At 42.7% G+C, this 15,989-nt stretch overlaps 1 protein-coding gene across 1 annotated transcript in view; it reads right to left on the bottom strand.

The window, feature by feature from the left end:
* abcc1 (ATP binding cassette subfamily C member 1) overlaps positions 1–15,989 on the bottom strand; it is a 169,038-nt gene that overhangs the window by 39,235 nt on the left and 113,814 nt on the right. Inside the window, exons 21-24 of the mRNA XM_033040273.1 lie at positions 13,437–13,503; positions 5,843–5,987; positions 2,550–2,757; positions 1,231–1,541 (exon numbers count right to left, since the gene is read on the bottom strand). Of these exons, the coding sequence (XP_032896164.1) occupies positions 1,231–1,541; positions 2,550–2,757; positions 5,843–5,987; positions 13,437–13,503 (731 nt within the window). The remainder of the gene's footprint in view (positions 1–1,230; positions 1,542–2,549; positions 2,758–5,842; positions 5,988–13,436; positions 13,504–15,989) is intronic.

Below are 15,989 nucleotides of genomic sequence, written 5' to 3' on the forward strand. Positions count from 1 at the left end.
CGATTGCGGGGGGGGGGGGGGGGGGGCGGGGCGGCCACCCACACACCAAGCACCCCCACACACAGAGTTTTAAAAGTATAATGCCCCAACGCAGCCGTTCCCTACCCGTAGCCCCCACGGGAGACGTGGTCGTCGAAGTAAAGCAGTCCCCGAAAGGCCGTTTTTAAATGGCGTCTCTTGAGGTTGAGATGCGGGCGCCAGCAGCCTTTATGGTCGCGGGCCAGCAGGAGGCGACAACATGAGTGAGTGGGGGGGGGGGGGGAGAAGGATTTGATTAAAAACGTGTACTTAAAGACGATGAAATGTAATGAGGAGCGGATACTTAGAAAGAAAAGCGAAATCTCTAGCGAAATGGAAATGATGTCGGAGATTGAGCGTCTGGATTCGGCGTGGCAATGAATCAAAGGAAGAAATGCAGCCGGCAGATTCCGATTGGACATCTGCGAGCATCGGCCATTCCGATTGGACATCTGCGAGCATCGGCCATTCCGATTGGACATCTGCGAGTATTGGGAACGAATCAAAAGCCAGACAGGCAGCCAGCCAGACGGCAGGCGGCAGGCACAGAGTTTTAATAGTAGATAGGTAGATAGATAGGTAGGTAGGTAGGTAGGTAGATAGGTAGATAGGTAGGTAGATAGGTAGATAGGTAGGTAGATAGATAGATAGATAGATAGATAGATAGATAGATAGATAGATAGATAGATAGATAGATAGATAGATAGATAGATAGATAGATAGATAGATAGATAGATAGATAGATAGATAGATAGATAGATAGATAGATAGATAGATATGATATGATGATATATATGATATGATGTAGCTTAGATCTGTTTGGTCCATTAACTCGCAGGCACTTTTTAAGCGCATATTTTGCTTACTTTACATTCTACCATAGAGATATAAAGTCTATAATAGACTTTATTTGCATTTCTATGATTCTACAGACCTTGGCTGGGAACCTGGGGCTCACCAAAATTGTTCCCAATTGTGCCCTGCATCTCCTTAGCAGCCTATCCTAATTACTAATTATTCATAACTTGTTGCCAATATAGGTTTCCAACTCTGAAAACACATTTCCAGCCATCAAAAAAAAAATGAGACTTTACATTAAAAATAAATTTGTACACACTACATACAGATGATATACACTGAAATACTGAATAAATCTTGGAGATATACTCTGATGCACACCAATATTAAGCACAGCTTGTCATGAATACTAACCTGCACAAAAATGTACAGAAACCCCAGTGGTGGGATGATCACTGCAGTTAACGGTGTGGCTATCAAAATCACCACACAAGCTGCGAGAACATTGAACAGTGATCCCAGGAACATTTTGATCACCATTGGGAGCACCGAGTCTATTGTATCAATGTCTTTGGCGAAGCGGTTTACCAAGTTGCCACTCGGAGTTTGCTCGAAAAAGCTCAGTGGTGACATCAGCACATCATACAGTACATTAACATGGAGCCGTCGAGAGGCCGTTATCCCTCCAATGCTCATCATCAACGAAGAAATGAGCACAAAAACACCTAGAAAGTTAATAAAGACTAGTTGCAAAACCAATATGCATATGGTGCTTATAACATAGATAACTTGCCATGGCTACTCAATATGCAAAGAATGTTTCAATCCAAGGAAACATTAGGGAGAGGCAAAGTCTGATCAAATAGATTTTAAAAGGAGAGGGAACTGGAAAAGCTGAAGAGAGGATGGCAATACATTCAGGATCAAGGTCCACGCAGTTGAAAACCAAGCCATGGTTGGAATGGCTAATTCAGGATAACAGAATTAAAAAACCCAACAAAATATAGTCCATGATAAAATGATGATAAAATAATCTGAAATCTGAGGCACTGGCAGGTCACAGCCAAATGTAAATCAACAAAGAGAAAGATAACAGGGCCATGTACTGGACAGGAATTCAGGTGTTTCTGGAAGGTACAAGAGAGGGGCCAGTTGGTAGTTCCGGGCACCATGTTATAGGAACGATGTTGTAAAGCTGGAAAGGGTACAAAGAAGATTGGCCGGTGTGGGCAGGTTGGGTTGAAGGGTCTGTTTCCACACTGTACCACTTTATGGCTATGAGGAAGAAGCTGGAATGAGAATTTGCATTTGCAAATCAAAGGGCAAGTGGCTGGCAACTTGGAAGAACAGCCTGAACAAGATAAAAGATATACTAATTCACAAAATATGATAGCTATTCTACCATGTAATCCAATTTTGCACAATACATTTCAAAAGCAAATGATTAATGCAATGTTCACAATGATATACAAAAAGTATTATTTTTTATTTCTGAATATACTGAGCTACCCCTTTTTGGTTGTATGCAATAAATCCCCTTAAAAAAGTGCTTTCAAATAAAATTCATACCTTAGAAGCAACAATTCATCAAATCTCTATTTGCAATGGTTGCAATAACCCAACTTCAATCCCAATGTTCTTTTATTACAATACACGATAAACCTCAAATTTTCAAAATTAATAACTTTCTGATGTTGCTTCACATTAGCACAAATCGAAGATATATTACAAACCTTGAATTATTCCAAGTGCACCATACACTCCCAATCTGAGTGGGGTGCGTTGTTGGGTCCCATTAACAACTGGATCATCTGTCCATAAACTCAGCCAGTAGTTAGAGGACAAGGATGCTATATGTTGGCAGAGGTAGAACAAAACAATCCAGAAACAAACGCAGACTCCGATGGCTTTCACATAGGTCCAGAAAACTCTGAACTTTACCTGAATTTTAAATAAACATAGTCAACACAGTACAAAATAATAAGCAGCCATACTTACCAACTGACTTTCATCAGCAAACATATTACACTCAGCCGTACCACTTTACTGGAGGACTTTTAAAAATTCAAGTTGCACATATCCACAGGTTCCATTTTCTCACCTTGCTTGTTATATTTCCAAAAGAATGGTATCCTTATTACCTTATTATCCCAGTCCAAATCACTTTTTTTTTTTTTTAAGTACTTTCTTATTGAAGTTCATTTAAAAAAAAAAGTACTTTCTTAATGAAGGACTCACCCTGGAGTCAACGATATACAAGTGGGTACTTTCCATACTTCTTTTCTGAGGATAGTGACTAGGAAGTAGCTCGATTTTAGCTCAACATTACAATACCAGAACGTTGTACATTTACTCCAAAATGTTAACTGTCCGCAGATACTGGTTGAATAATTTCATAATTTTCCAATTATATTGTAAAGTTCCAATATCCAGCATTTGAATTACTATTCCAGTTTTTAGGCAATGGATTCAAATTGACTAAAGTCAGACTGGTTTGTTAATACTCATTTTCTTCCCTGCATCCTTTTTAAACACCAGTTCTTCTGATGGCAAGCCTATAACCAAATACAAAAACACTACAGCTTGTGTTTTTTCCACCTCTGCTTCTCAGAATGTGGGATACATTATATCCAACTTTTAAACTTGCCAAACCCTTTAAAATGTCTACTTATCAATTAAAAAAAAGAGATACAGCATGGAAACAGACCCTTCAGCCCACCAAGTGAATACTATCCATCGATCAGCCATTCACACTAGGTCTATGTTATCCCACTTTCTCATTCGCTTTTGATACATCTTGCAATAATTCCTCAATATCCATGGGCTCTGGAAGTGGGAATTTTCTTTTAATAGGAACATATTTGTTCTGAACATGCAACAATATCCACCCTAACTTCCAGGGACTTCATGTACCACTGAGGTACCCATTTCCAGTCCACTTCTGCTAAAACGTCTCAGTCTACCAAACTGGATCTAGCGCCATTTAGTGTGCCAAGTATCGATCTTTTTTTTTTTTTTTTAAAGGGTGCCATATCTAACAATTCTATGTACTGATCCCCAATATGCTCATCCACTGGGACTTGTTTAAATAAGGCATCTTGGTCATTGCAGACGAGTTGGACCAAAGGGCCTGTTTCCATGCACACACCTCTATGACCATGAGAGTATGGCTAAAGAACTGGTAGCTTTTTTGAAATAACCAAGTTTAGTGAAGGCAGTGTTATGGACTTTAGTACAGCATTCGACAAGGTCCTGCATAGTAGGTTGGCCCAGAAGGTGAAGGCACCTCGGTAACTAGAGGCAAAATTGGCTTGGTGACAGTACGAGGATGCTTTTCTGATTGGAAGTCAGTGACCAGTGGTGTACCACAAGTATCAGTGATGAGATCCTCATTGTTTGCGATTTATATTAGCATTTGGAAGTGAATGCAAGAGGTATGTTTAGGTATTGAGGAAAGCGAGGAAGTTTGACTCAGGCAACAGCAGGATAAACAATCGGATGGAGAATTGCAGACCATTGACAGATTGAATTTAGTCCTGACAAGGGTGAAGTAAAGCATTTTAGGAAATAAAATAGGCTAGAAAACATACAGTAAAAGTAGGACACTAAGGAATGTTGCTGAACAGGGAGACAATGGGGTTCAAGCCCATTGGTTCAAAAAGAAACAACACAGGTAGATGGGATGGCGAGGGCAGCAAATGGCATGCTTTCCTTCATAGGTTGAAGAATAGAAATGAAAAAGACACAGCTCTGGAATAACTCAGGGGTCAGGCAGCATCTCTGGAGAACCTGGATGGGAGACGCTTCAGACACGGCACACAATACTCTACATGCAGTCCTGGTCACCAGTCTTTTGGAAGGATGTAGCTGCACTGGAGAAAGTGCAGAAGGGATTCACCTGGATAGGCAAACTCAAATAACAAAGAGGAGATTGGATAGGCTGGGCTTGTTGCAGTGGAGCGAAGGAGGCAGAAGTGACCTGATTGAGGTACACAAAATTATAAGAGGTCTAGATACTGCATAAATAATCTTTATCTCATGGTAGGGGTATCAAAAGCAGTGGGAAGATCTTTAAAGGGTAATGTTTTTGTCTACATAGTGGTTAATACTGGAACACTACCGTGGGAGGTTATGCAATCTCTACAGTCAATTTAAATAGGCTCGAGTAGGCAAGGATGAATAAAGATGGACACTTTGAGACGAAGGGTGCATTTCTGCGTCGTGTGGCTTCATTACTCCAGGATTCAAGTTAATGTTACACATCTATCCCTGACAAGAGACTTTGTGATTTTTTTAAAATCATTCCATACATCTGAACTAGATAATAGGAGAAAACCAGCATTTAAACCCACAATATCACCCTTGCACCTTGTTTTTTCATCAGTCAGCTTAGATATGCTGAAATAGAAACCAGAGCTCTGCTGACAAATCTTCAGGTTTAAAACCATGAACATAAATGCAAACAAAGGAATAAAAGAGTGTACTGTTACCACCAGGTTATCCTCATAAAATAAAAAGGAAATACGATTGTTTCTAAACATTAACTTATCCCCCCCACCCCCCAAGTATAAAAAGTACACAATATTATCTTCATAAAATATTGAACCTGGATATTTAGTGTTGGAAAGGATACCAATTGGTGGGGTTATTATTGACAATTGTTGATGTTGAGTCAAGAACCTGCATCAGGGCTAAACCTGAAATCCGTTCTCCTCCACAGATGCCATACGTTCCTGCTGATTTTTTGCTCAACATTCTGGCATCTGCAGTCTCTTGTGTCTTTAAGTTAAAAGTATACATGGGACACAGGGCCCCAGCGGGTAAGAAGGAGCATGGTAAATGTGACTTGGTGAGCCACATGGCAAAACATGCGAATTTCTGAACGGTTGGATAGCAGATTGTGTGGTATATCTGTGGAGGTGTGTTTTTTTCTTTTTGTGCAGTCAAAACTACCATTCAGGATTGTTTGCAATATTCCACTCACTGTACACAGCAACATCAGTATAAGTTATAACCATTTCCTTACCCTACCAGTCAGAGCTTTGTCAGCCTCTGTTAGTTTCACGACAGCTACTTTTTTTTCTGTTTTTCCAGGGTCTTCCACTTTTGGATCATTTTCCTGCCCTGATTGTGTTGCTTCCTGATCATTAGACTGGATGTTTGATTTGCTCCTGAAGGAATTAAGAGAGAAAGAAACAATTATACATTGAAGATTGGAGTAGTTCAGAAAGGCAATTCACCACCACCTTCTCAAGAGTAAAAGTAAGCGGCCATCGGCCGCTTCGTCCGACCCGGGTTTCTACCCGCGGCCTGTGGCCGCGGTCCCGGTCGACAGGGCTCCCGGCGTAGAACAGCACCGCAAATGCAGCAGCCCACTCCGGTCAACAACAACGGAGGCGGTAAACTAAGGCCCGACGATGGCAACTTACTTTCCCCGACCACCCGTACACTTCGGCCACGACAGGGCCCCCACTGACTGTCGCTATCCACCGGGCCGTTCCGGCCTTGTCCGTTTACACAGGGACGATGTGACAACTTTTAACAGCACCAAGGGAGGACGTTTATTATTCCCTCCCGTGTATTATTTAGTTTTATCATTTATCGCGATTTTCCTTCATTTCTTTTTAAACTAGTAAAGTGGTTTTTTAAAATCTTTTAATCTTTTAAAATCTTTTATCATGCAAGGAAATCTCCATGCTACCAACCGAGACCAATTTTATTGGGATTTTGGAGAGGGAATGATATTCAGCGGAAAGACAATACACGATTACAATCGAGCCATCCACGGCCGCTGCACCAACCGCTCCTGGGCCTCTGTGGAACAAAGCCCCGTGCTCTGTTTTTAAACTTACTGCCCGGACGCTGCACCAGCCGCTCCAACCGCTCCTGGGCCTCTGTGGAACAAAGCCCCGCGTTCTGTTTTTAAACTTACTGCCCGGACGCTGCACCAGCCGCTCCAGGGCAATCGGAGGAAAGGACCCAACCTCAAACATTACATGTCCGTTCCCTCCACAGATGCTGCCTGCCCTGCTCATATCTTACAGCACTTTGTAATTTGTTCTGGGGTTCAGCATCTGCAGTTCCTTTTTACACTTGCTGCACTACCCCCTTAATTAAGGTAAAGGGGGAGTATGAGTGCCAGGGCAGTTTATTGTCCTGGATGTCAGATGTGGGAAGTCATGGAATCTGATAGCCTTCCAGACGTTCACATCTGCACCAGGTGTGTCGAGATGGGGCTCCTAAGGGACCGTATTAGGAACCTGGAGCAGCAGCTCAATGACCTCTGTCTGCTCAGGGAAAGTGAGGCGGTCATAGAGAGCAGTTATAGAGAGGTGGTCACTCCAAGACCACAGGAGGCAGACAAGTGGGTCACGGTTAGGAGGACAAGAGGCAGAGGCAGGGACTAGAGAGTACCCCGGTGGCTGTACACCTTGGCAATAAGTACTCCTGGGGGTAACGACAGCGGCCGGGCCTCCGGCACAGAGACCGGCCCTGTTGCTCAGAAGGGTAGGGAAAAGAAGAGGATGGCAATAGTAATAGAGGACTCGATAGTTAGGGGGCCAGATAGGCGATTTTGTGGACGCAGTCAGGAGACCCGGATGGTAGTTTGCTTCCCTGGTGCCAGGGTCTGGGATGTGTCTGAACGTGTCCAAGATATCCTGAAATGGGAGGGAGAGGAGCCAGAGGTCATGGGACATATAGGTACAAATGACATAGGTAGAAAAAGAGAAGAGGTCCTGAAAGCAGAATTTAGGGAGTTAGGAAGAGAGTTAAGGAGAAGGACCGCAAAAGTGACAATCTCAGGATTACTGCTTGTGCCACGCGACAGTGAGAGTAGGAATGGAGTGAGGTGGAGGATAAATGCGTGGCTGAGGGACTGGTGCAGAGGGCAGGGATTCAAGTTTCTGGATCATTGGGACCTCTTTTGGGAAAGGTGTGACCTGTACAAAAAGGACGGGTTGCACTTGAACCCGAGGGGAACCAATATCCTGGCGGGGAGATTTGCAAAGGCTACTGAGGAGACTTTAAACTAGAACATTTGGGGGGGAGGGACTCAAATAGAGAAAGCTAGTAGACAGTGTGTGAGGCAGGAGGCAGAGAAGGGAAGCACTCAGATCCAACATGTAGGGGAGAAAGAAGAAAAATATAATAAACAGAGAATAAGAGGTGGTGGGTTTCTTAAATGTGCATATTTTAATGCTAGGAGCATTGTAAGAAAGGTGGATGAACTTAGAGCCTGGATTGACACCTGGAAGTATGATGTTGTGGCGGTTAGTGAAACATGGTTGCAGGATGGCTGTGATTGGAAACTAAATATTCCAGGATTTCGTTGCTTCAGGTGTGATAGAATTGTAGGGGCAAGAGGTGGAGGTGTTGCATTGCTTGTCAGGGAAGATATTACAGCAGTGCTTTGGCAGAATAGATTAGAGGGCTCGTCTAGGGAGGCTATTTGGGTGGAACTGAGAAATGGGAAAGGTGTAGCAACACTTATTGGGGTGTATTATAGACCGCCTAATGGGGAGCGAGAATTGGAAAAGCAAATATGTAAGGAGAGAGCAGATATTAGTAGTAAGCACAAGGTAGTGATTGTGGGAGATTTCAATTTTCCACATAGACTTGGAAACACATTCTGTAAAAGGGCTGGATCGTTTGGAGTTTGTAAAATGTGTGCAGGATTGTTTTTTGCAGCAATACATAGAGGTACCTACTAGAGAAGGGGCAGTGCTGGACCTCCTGTTAGGAAATGAGACAGGGCAGGTGACGGAGGTATGTGTTGGGGAGCACTTCGGGTCCAGTGATCACAATCAAATTAGTTTCAACATAATTATGGAGAAGGTCAGAAATGGACCAATGGTTGAGATTTTTGATTGGAGAATGGCTAACTTTGAGGAGATGCGAAAGGATTTAAAAGGAGTGAATTGGGACATTTTAGGGATGTTTTATGGGAAGGATGTAGTAGAGAAATGGAGGACATTTAAAGGTGAAATTTTAAGAGTACAGAATCTTTATGTCCCTGTTCGGTTGAATGGAAAGAATAATAATTGGAATAAGCCATGGTTTTCAAGGGAAATTGGACACTTGGTTCGGAAAAAGAGAGAGATCTACAATAAATATAGGCAGCATGGAGTAAATGAGGTGCTTGAGGAGTATAAAGAATGTAAAAAAAATCTTAAGAAATAAATTAGAAAAGCTAAAAGAAGATATGAGGTTGCTTTGGCAAGTAAGGTGAAAATAAATCCAAAGGGTTTCTACAGCTATATTAATAGCAAAAGGATAACGAGGGATAAAATTGGTCCATTAGAGTCAGAGTGGACAGTTATGTGCAGAGCCAAAAGAGATGGGGGAGATAATGAACAATTTCTTTTCTTCAGTATTCACCAAGGAGAAGGATATTGAATTATGTGAGGTAAGGGAAACATGTAGGGTAGCTATGGAAACTATGAGGATCAAAGAGGAAGTACTGACACTTTTGAGAAATATAAAAGTGGATAAGTCTCCAGGTCCTGTCAGGATACTCCCTCGGTCATTGAGGGAAGTTAGTGTAGAAATAGCAGGGGCTATGACAGAAATATTTCAAATGTCATTAGAAACGGGAATGGTGCCGGAGGATTGGCGTACTGCGCATGTTGTTCCATTGTTTAAAAAGGGTTCTAAGAGTAAACCTAGCAATTATAGACCTGTTAGTTTGACGTCATTGGTGGGCAAATTAATGGAAAGGATACTTAGAGATAATATATATAATGATCTGGATAAACAGAGTCTGATTAGGAACAGTCAACATGGATTTGTGCCTGGAAGGTCATGTTTGACTAATCTTCTTGAATTTTATGAAGAGGTTACTAAGGAAATTGATGAGGGTAAAGCAGTGGATGTTGTCTATATGGACTTCAGTAAGGCCTTTGACAAGGTTCCACATGGAAGGTTGGTTAATAAGGTTCAATTGTTAGGTATTAATAGGGGAGTAGCAAGATGGATTCAACAGTGACTGAATGGTGGATAACTGTTTGTCAGGTTGGAGGCCGGTGACTAGTGGGGTGCCTCAGCGATCTGTGTTGGGTCCACTGTTGTTTGTCATATACATCAATGATCTAGATGATGGTGTGGTAAATTGGATTAGTAAGTATGCAGATGATACTAAGATAGGTGGTGTTGTGGATAATGAAGCTGATTTTCAAAGGCTACAGAGAGATTTAGGCCATTTGGAAGAGTGGGCTGAAAGATGACAAATGGAGTTTAATGCTGATGTGTGAGGTGCTACATCTTGGTGGGACAAATCAAAATAGGACATACATGGTAAATGGTAGCGAATTGAGGAATGCAGTAGAACAGAGGGATCTAAGAATAACTGTGCATAGTTCCCTGAAGGTGGAATCCCATGCAGATAGGGTGGTAAAGAAAGCTTTTGGTGTGCTGGCCTTTATAAATCTGAGCATTGAGTATAGAAGTTGGGATGTAATGTTACAATTGTACAAGGCATTGGTGAGGCCAATTCTGGAATATGGTGTACAATTCTGGTCGCCAAATTATAGGAAAGATGTCAACAAAATAAAGAGTACAGAGGAGATTTACTAGAATGTTGCCTGGGTTTCTGCACCTAAGTTACAGAGAAAGGTTGAACACGATAGGTTATTCTTTGGAGCGTAGAAGGGGACTTGATGAGAGGTCTTTAAAATTATGAGAGGGATAGACAGAATTGACGTGGATAAGCTTTTTCCATTGAGAGTAGGGAAGGTTCAAACACGAGGACATGATTTGAGAATTAAGGGACAAAAGTTTAGGGGTAACATGAGGGGGAACCTCTTTACTCAGAGAGTGGTAGCTGTGTGGAATGAGCTTCCAGTGGAAGTGGTGGAGGCAGGTTCGATTTTATAATTAAAAAATAAATTGAATAGGTATATGGACGAGACAGGAATGGAAAGGAATGGAGGGTTATGGTCTGGGTCCAGGTAGATGGGACTAGGTGAGAGACTCATCCATGCCTTCATCTCCTCCCGACTGGACTACTGTAACTCTCTTCTCTTTGGCATTAATTCCAGCAACATCAACCGACTCCAACTGGTCCAGAATGCAGCCGCCCGACTCATTACACACACCAAATACTGGCACCACATCACCCCAGTCCTCAAAGAACTTCACTGGCTTCCCATTTCCCACCGGATCATCTACAAAATCCTGGTCCTCACCTACAAAGCCCTCAACCACTTGGCCCCCCCTTATCTCACTGACCTCCTCTCCCCCTACCAACCCTCACGGTCCCTCAGATCCATTTCAGCTGGTCTCCTCTCTAATCTGAAATCCAACCTCTGCACTTTTGGAGACAGAGCCTTCTCCAGGGCAGCTCCTAGGCTCTGGAACTCCCTCCCACAATTGATCCGAACTTCTGAGTCCCTCACCATCTTCCAGTCCCGCCTCAAGACCCATCTCTTCACCTCTGCATACCCTTAGTCCCATGTCCCCATCCCCTTTGCATCTCTGTCTTACTGCTCTATTTTGTTTTGTTCTTGACTCACCATGTAAAGTGACTTTGAGTCCTTGAAAAGCGCTATACAAATAAAATGTATTATTATTATTATTAAGTGTTCGGCACGGACTAGAAGGGCCGAGATGGCCTGTTTCCGTGCTGTAATTGTTATAAGGTTATATGGAGTCTGAAGAAGGGTCCCCATCCAAAATGTCCCTTATCCACATTCTCCAGAGATGCTGCTGACCCGCTGAGTCATTCCAGCATTTTGTCTCTTTTTTTGTAAACCAGCATCTGCAGTTCTTCGTTTATACAATGAAACCCTTGTGGCTACATGTTACAAAATAAAAGAGGTTTTGATTACATTTAATGGAATATGCAGTTGTGATTTTGAATCTTAACATATTACTGGACAGTTACAATAGTCTCACATGCAATGTCTGGCAAAACATTCCTCATTGAAATTTATTCAGTCATAGAGTGATACAGTGTGGAAACAGGCCCTTCGGCCCAACTTGCCCACACCGGCCAGCATGACCCAGCGACACTAGACCCACCACCAGACTTAAGAACAGTTTTTATCATCATGCCATCAGGCTTCTGAACTCATAAACACATCATATATGTTGATTATTTTATATATTATTGTCTATTGCCTACCAATGTCACTTTTATCTTATCTTTTTTTTAACCTTAATTTTATCCTTGTAATATCATTGCTGGTGTGACCCGTTGTCTTGTCAAACACATTTCATTGTACCATTGACCCTGTGTTAACCTACATATGACAAATAAACCTGAACTGAACTGAGCCTGTGCTTGGTCCATATCCCTCCAAATTTGTTCTATCCAGTCCTTTATTTACTTTACCTACAGAACTTGCCTGCAGCAATTTTTCACTATTTTTTTAACATTATGTATGAACTCGAATCAGTATACCTAGAATGCACCTTGCATTTGAAGAGCATCAGGTTGACATGTACCTTCATCTTCATGAAATTTTTTTACACACAATTTTAATTTCCTTCAAGATTCCAGGGCATAATACTAGCATTAGGGTAGATAATGTTTTAGAAAAGTAGAAAAGGGGTCTAGTAGACAGACAATCTTACTTTTTAAAAAAGGTGACAAATTCAGAAACAGAAGTCTGTGAATAGAACCATAGATATCCACGGTACAGATCTGACCCATGCTGTTTGTGCTGGTCAAATAGGCCCTTTGGGTTCATGCCATGTCCCCGCTGAACAAATGATGCCCCAGGTCCTTTGTAAAATGATTGGTTATGCCTCCACCAGCCTCAGACGGCAAGTTCCAAACCTCACTCATTAAAAACAAAATCTCTCCCTCAATTTCCCCCACTAATCCTTCTATCATTCATTATGCTCCTTGGCTATTGACCGCAGCTAAGGGAAAGAAATGCTTTAGCTCTCTCGCTTCCCAAACATTATGCGTGCCAATTAAATTACCCATCAATCTATTTTATATGAAAATCTTAAGATTGACCAGTCTTTCTTCACAACTAGGGCCCTGCCCAAATATTCTGTAAACCCTCCAGAACTACCACAACATTCCTGTGGTGAGCTGCCAAAACTATACGCCAGGGAAGTACTGAAGTTAAAATCTGTGCGAAGAATAATACTAAAATTTTCACTCAAATGAATTGAAAAAATCTGAAAAACAATTTCGAAAAAGACCACATGATCAACTTTATTCGATCTTTTTGAAGCGCAGCAGTAGAAAGAAAAATAGACGAAAGGAAGACTTCAAAATAAGTTAGTGGTGTAAAGCTCAGAGCATGCTAGACGGGGGCCATGCAGTTGAATGAGGCAAATTGGCTCCAAAATAAAAACTGAGGCAGAACCACATTAAGTGGTTATACATAATGCAAAAGATGGAAATGGTATTCCACAGAATCAGTGCTTGGATCACCATCACTCGCAATATACATTAACTATTGAGACCCGAAACGTCAACTATTCCTTCGCTCCATAGTAGCTGCCTCACCCGCTGAGTTTCTCCAGCATTTTTGTCTACCTCCGATTTTTCCAACATCTGCAGTTCTTTCTTAAACAATTAAATCTGATTTGTTACACTAAAATAAAAATGTGAAATTAAGTTTGTGTTCAGTATGGATTAATTACTAAAAATGCAAACTTACCCGGTTAAGATATTGTACAGTGACGTTTGTAGACCAGTGTCATTCAGCTTCTGTATTGCTGGGACATCTAAGCAAGAGTATGAAAAAGGTAGAAAATTAAATATTAACTATCCTACTGTGATGGAAGAGATCATTGTGATTTCATGCAGTTCAATAACCATGCTGGTTTGACATCAAATTAAAGTCTGAATCAATTACACCTTACAATATCATACTAAACAACTCAGGTTTAGTGAGTTTATAAAGTTTACAAATATGATTTGTTTTATAATCCCATCCTTCCCCTCCACCATAATTTAACATTAAAAACATTAATTGACAGAGGGAAGAATTGTGTTTTACGTCACGCAGCTTCAAAAATGTAGGTGACCCCCCCCCATCCTCCTGTGCTCCGTGAATAATGTTCCAGTCTGCTCAACCTCTCCCAATAGCTCAGGCCCCGGAGTCCTGGCAACATCCTTGTAAATCTTCTCGGCAGTCTTTCCAGTTTAACAACATCCTAGAATCTTAGATAAGCCTCTTCATTGTCCACTGTACCACAAACCTCATCTGCAAACTTACTAACCATGCCACCTACGTCTACATCAAAATAGTTCCCCTTACCTTTGACCGACCGTTATACACCACCTAATGCATCTCCATCTGCAACTTCTCCACCCAAATTTTTAACTGATCTATATCTTGCTGAACCGATAGCAGGCTGACCAAAACTAAACATAATACTTCACATGCATCTCCACCAGCATCTTGTATAATTCCTTTCATTCCGTTTAATGTGCCGAGGTACAGTGAAAAGCATTTGTTGCGTGCTAACCAGTCAGCAGAAAGACGATACATGATTACAATCGATCCATTTATGATGAAACCCCATTAACTATTCCTCAGCCCACTTGCCCAACTGATCAAGATCCTGCTGTCATTTTTGACAAACATCCTGGCTATCGACAGTACCATCCACTTTGGTTTCATCTGTAAATTTACTAATCATTACCATGCAGAGCCTTAACATTAGGAATTCACAGGTCCCTTTCAGAATGCAGGTAATGAAGGTGGGGTGCCGCAAGCCTCACTGCTGGGACCGCAGCTATTTACAATCTATCTATACTATTACTAAAACTCTCATCTTGACCACTTCTGGTCTGCGTTGTAAATAAATTTGTGCAAAAACGCTACCCTACATCGCTAGGATTTTTCGCCAACTATGTTCTCCTCTGCTCCGAGCGCTCCGAAGGTTTAAAAAATCATGAGAAGAGCAGATTCGTCCCCTCGCCTGTCAGTCACCATGAAGGTAACATCCCTTCCGGAACCCGCTGACGGCGGGGTGAATAAAGCTGACTGCGAGCAGGGGCTGTGTTCTGCGAGCGGGGTCTGTGCTCTGTCCTCTGCGAGCGGGGGCCTACACCACCCCCTCCCACATACACCCCTCCCGTACCCCCAAAATCCTCACCCTCCCACTACAACCCCCCTTCACCCCCCACACACCCCCTCTCCCCCACACCTTCTCACCTAATCCCCTCACTACCACACACTCCCCACCACACTCCCCTCCCCACTACCACACACCCCCACAACCACCCCCTACCCCCACCACCCCCCGCCCCTCACTACCCCCCTTACCCTCATCACCCACCCCAACATCCACCCCACCCCCCACACATCCCCTTCTCCCCCCACACACACACCCTCTCCCCCACACAACCCCCCCCCCCCCACCCCCCGACATGCCCCGCCTGAAGCCGTCCCCGTGTCCCGGCTACAGAATGCTCCCGCCATTGCATTGGGGGAACAGGTGAGTGGTAGAATATTGCATTGGGGAACCAGGTCTCCCGTGTAACTGGGACCCAACAGGTCCCACTCAGTCTAGTATATATTAATGATTTAGATGAAGAAATTAAAAGTAACATTAGCAAAGTTGCAGATGACTCAAAGCTGGCTGGCAGTGCGAACTATGAAGAGGATGCTATAAGGATACAGGGTGACTTGGATAGGTTGGGTGAGTGGGAAGATGCATGGCAGGTGCAGGATAATGTGGATAAATGTGAGGTTATCCACTTTAGTGGCAAGAACAAGAAGGCAGATTATTATCTGAATGGTGTCAGATTAGGAAAAGGGGAAGTGCAATGAGACCTGGGTGTTGTGGCCTCACCTAATGGTCAGACCACTTACTGTCGAACCCTCGTCAGTGGTTACGAGGACTGTCACGTGACTTCATGGGTTAAGGGAATGGTCAGCAGATCTTAACCTGAGATGATGAGTCAACAGGTAGCTGGGCTTGAGTCTACACCCTCGCTCAGCAGCAGCAGCAATGACTCTTATGTTAAAATCCCAAACGCACATGTTAAACTTATCTTGCTAATAAAGTAATCATTTGATCATGAAGTTTGGACTCGCTACAGTGTCCTTGTACATCAGTCACTGAAAGTAAGCATGCAGGTACAGCAGGCAGTGAAGAAAGCTAATGGCATGTTGGCCTTCATAATGAGAGTTGAGTAGAGGAGCAAAGAGGTCCTTCTGCAGTTGTAGAGTCCTAGTGAGACCACACCTGTGGTATTG

The sequence above is a fragment of the Amblyraja radiata genome, chromosome 22, assembly GCF_010909765.2.
Source record: "Amblyraja radiata isolate CabotCenter1 chromosome 22, sAmbRad1.1.pri, whole genome shotgun sequence".
NCBI classification, from domain to species: domain Eukaryota; kingdom Metazoa; phylum Chordata; class Chondrichthyes; order Rajiformes; family Rajidae; genus Amblyraja; species Amblyraja radiata.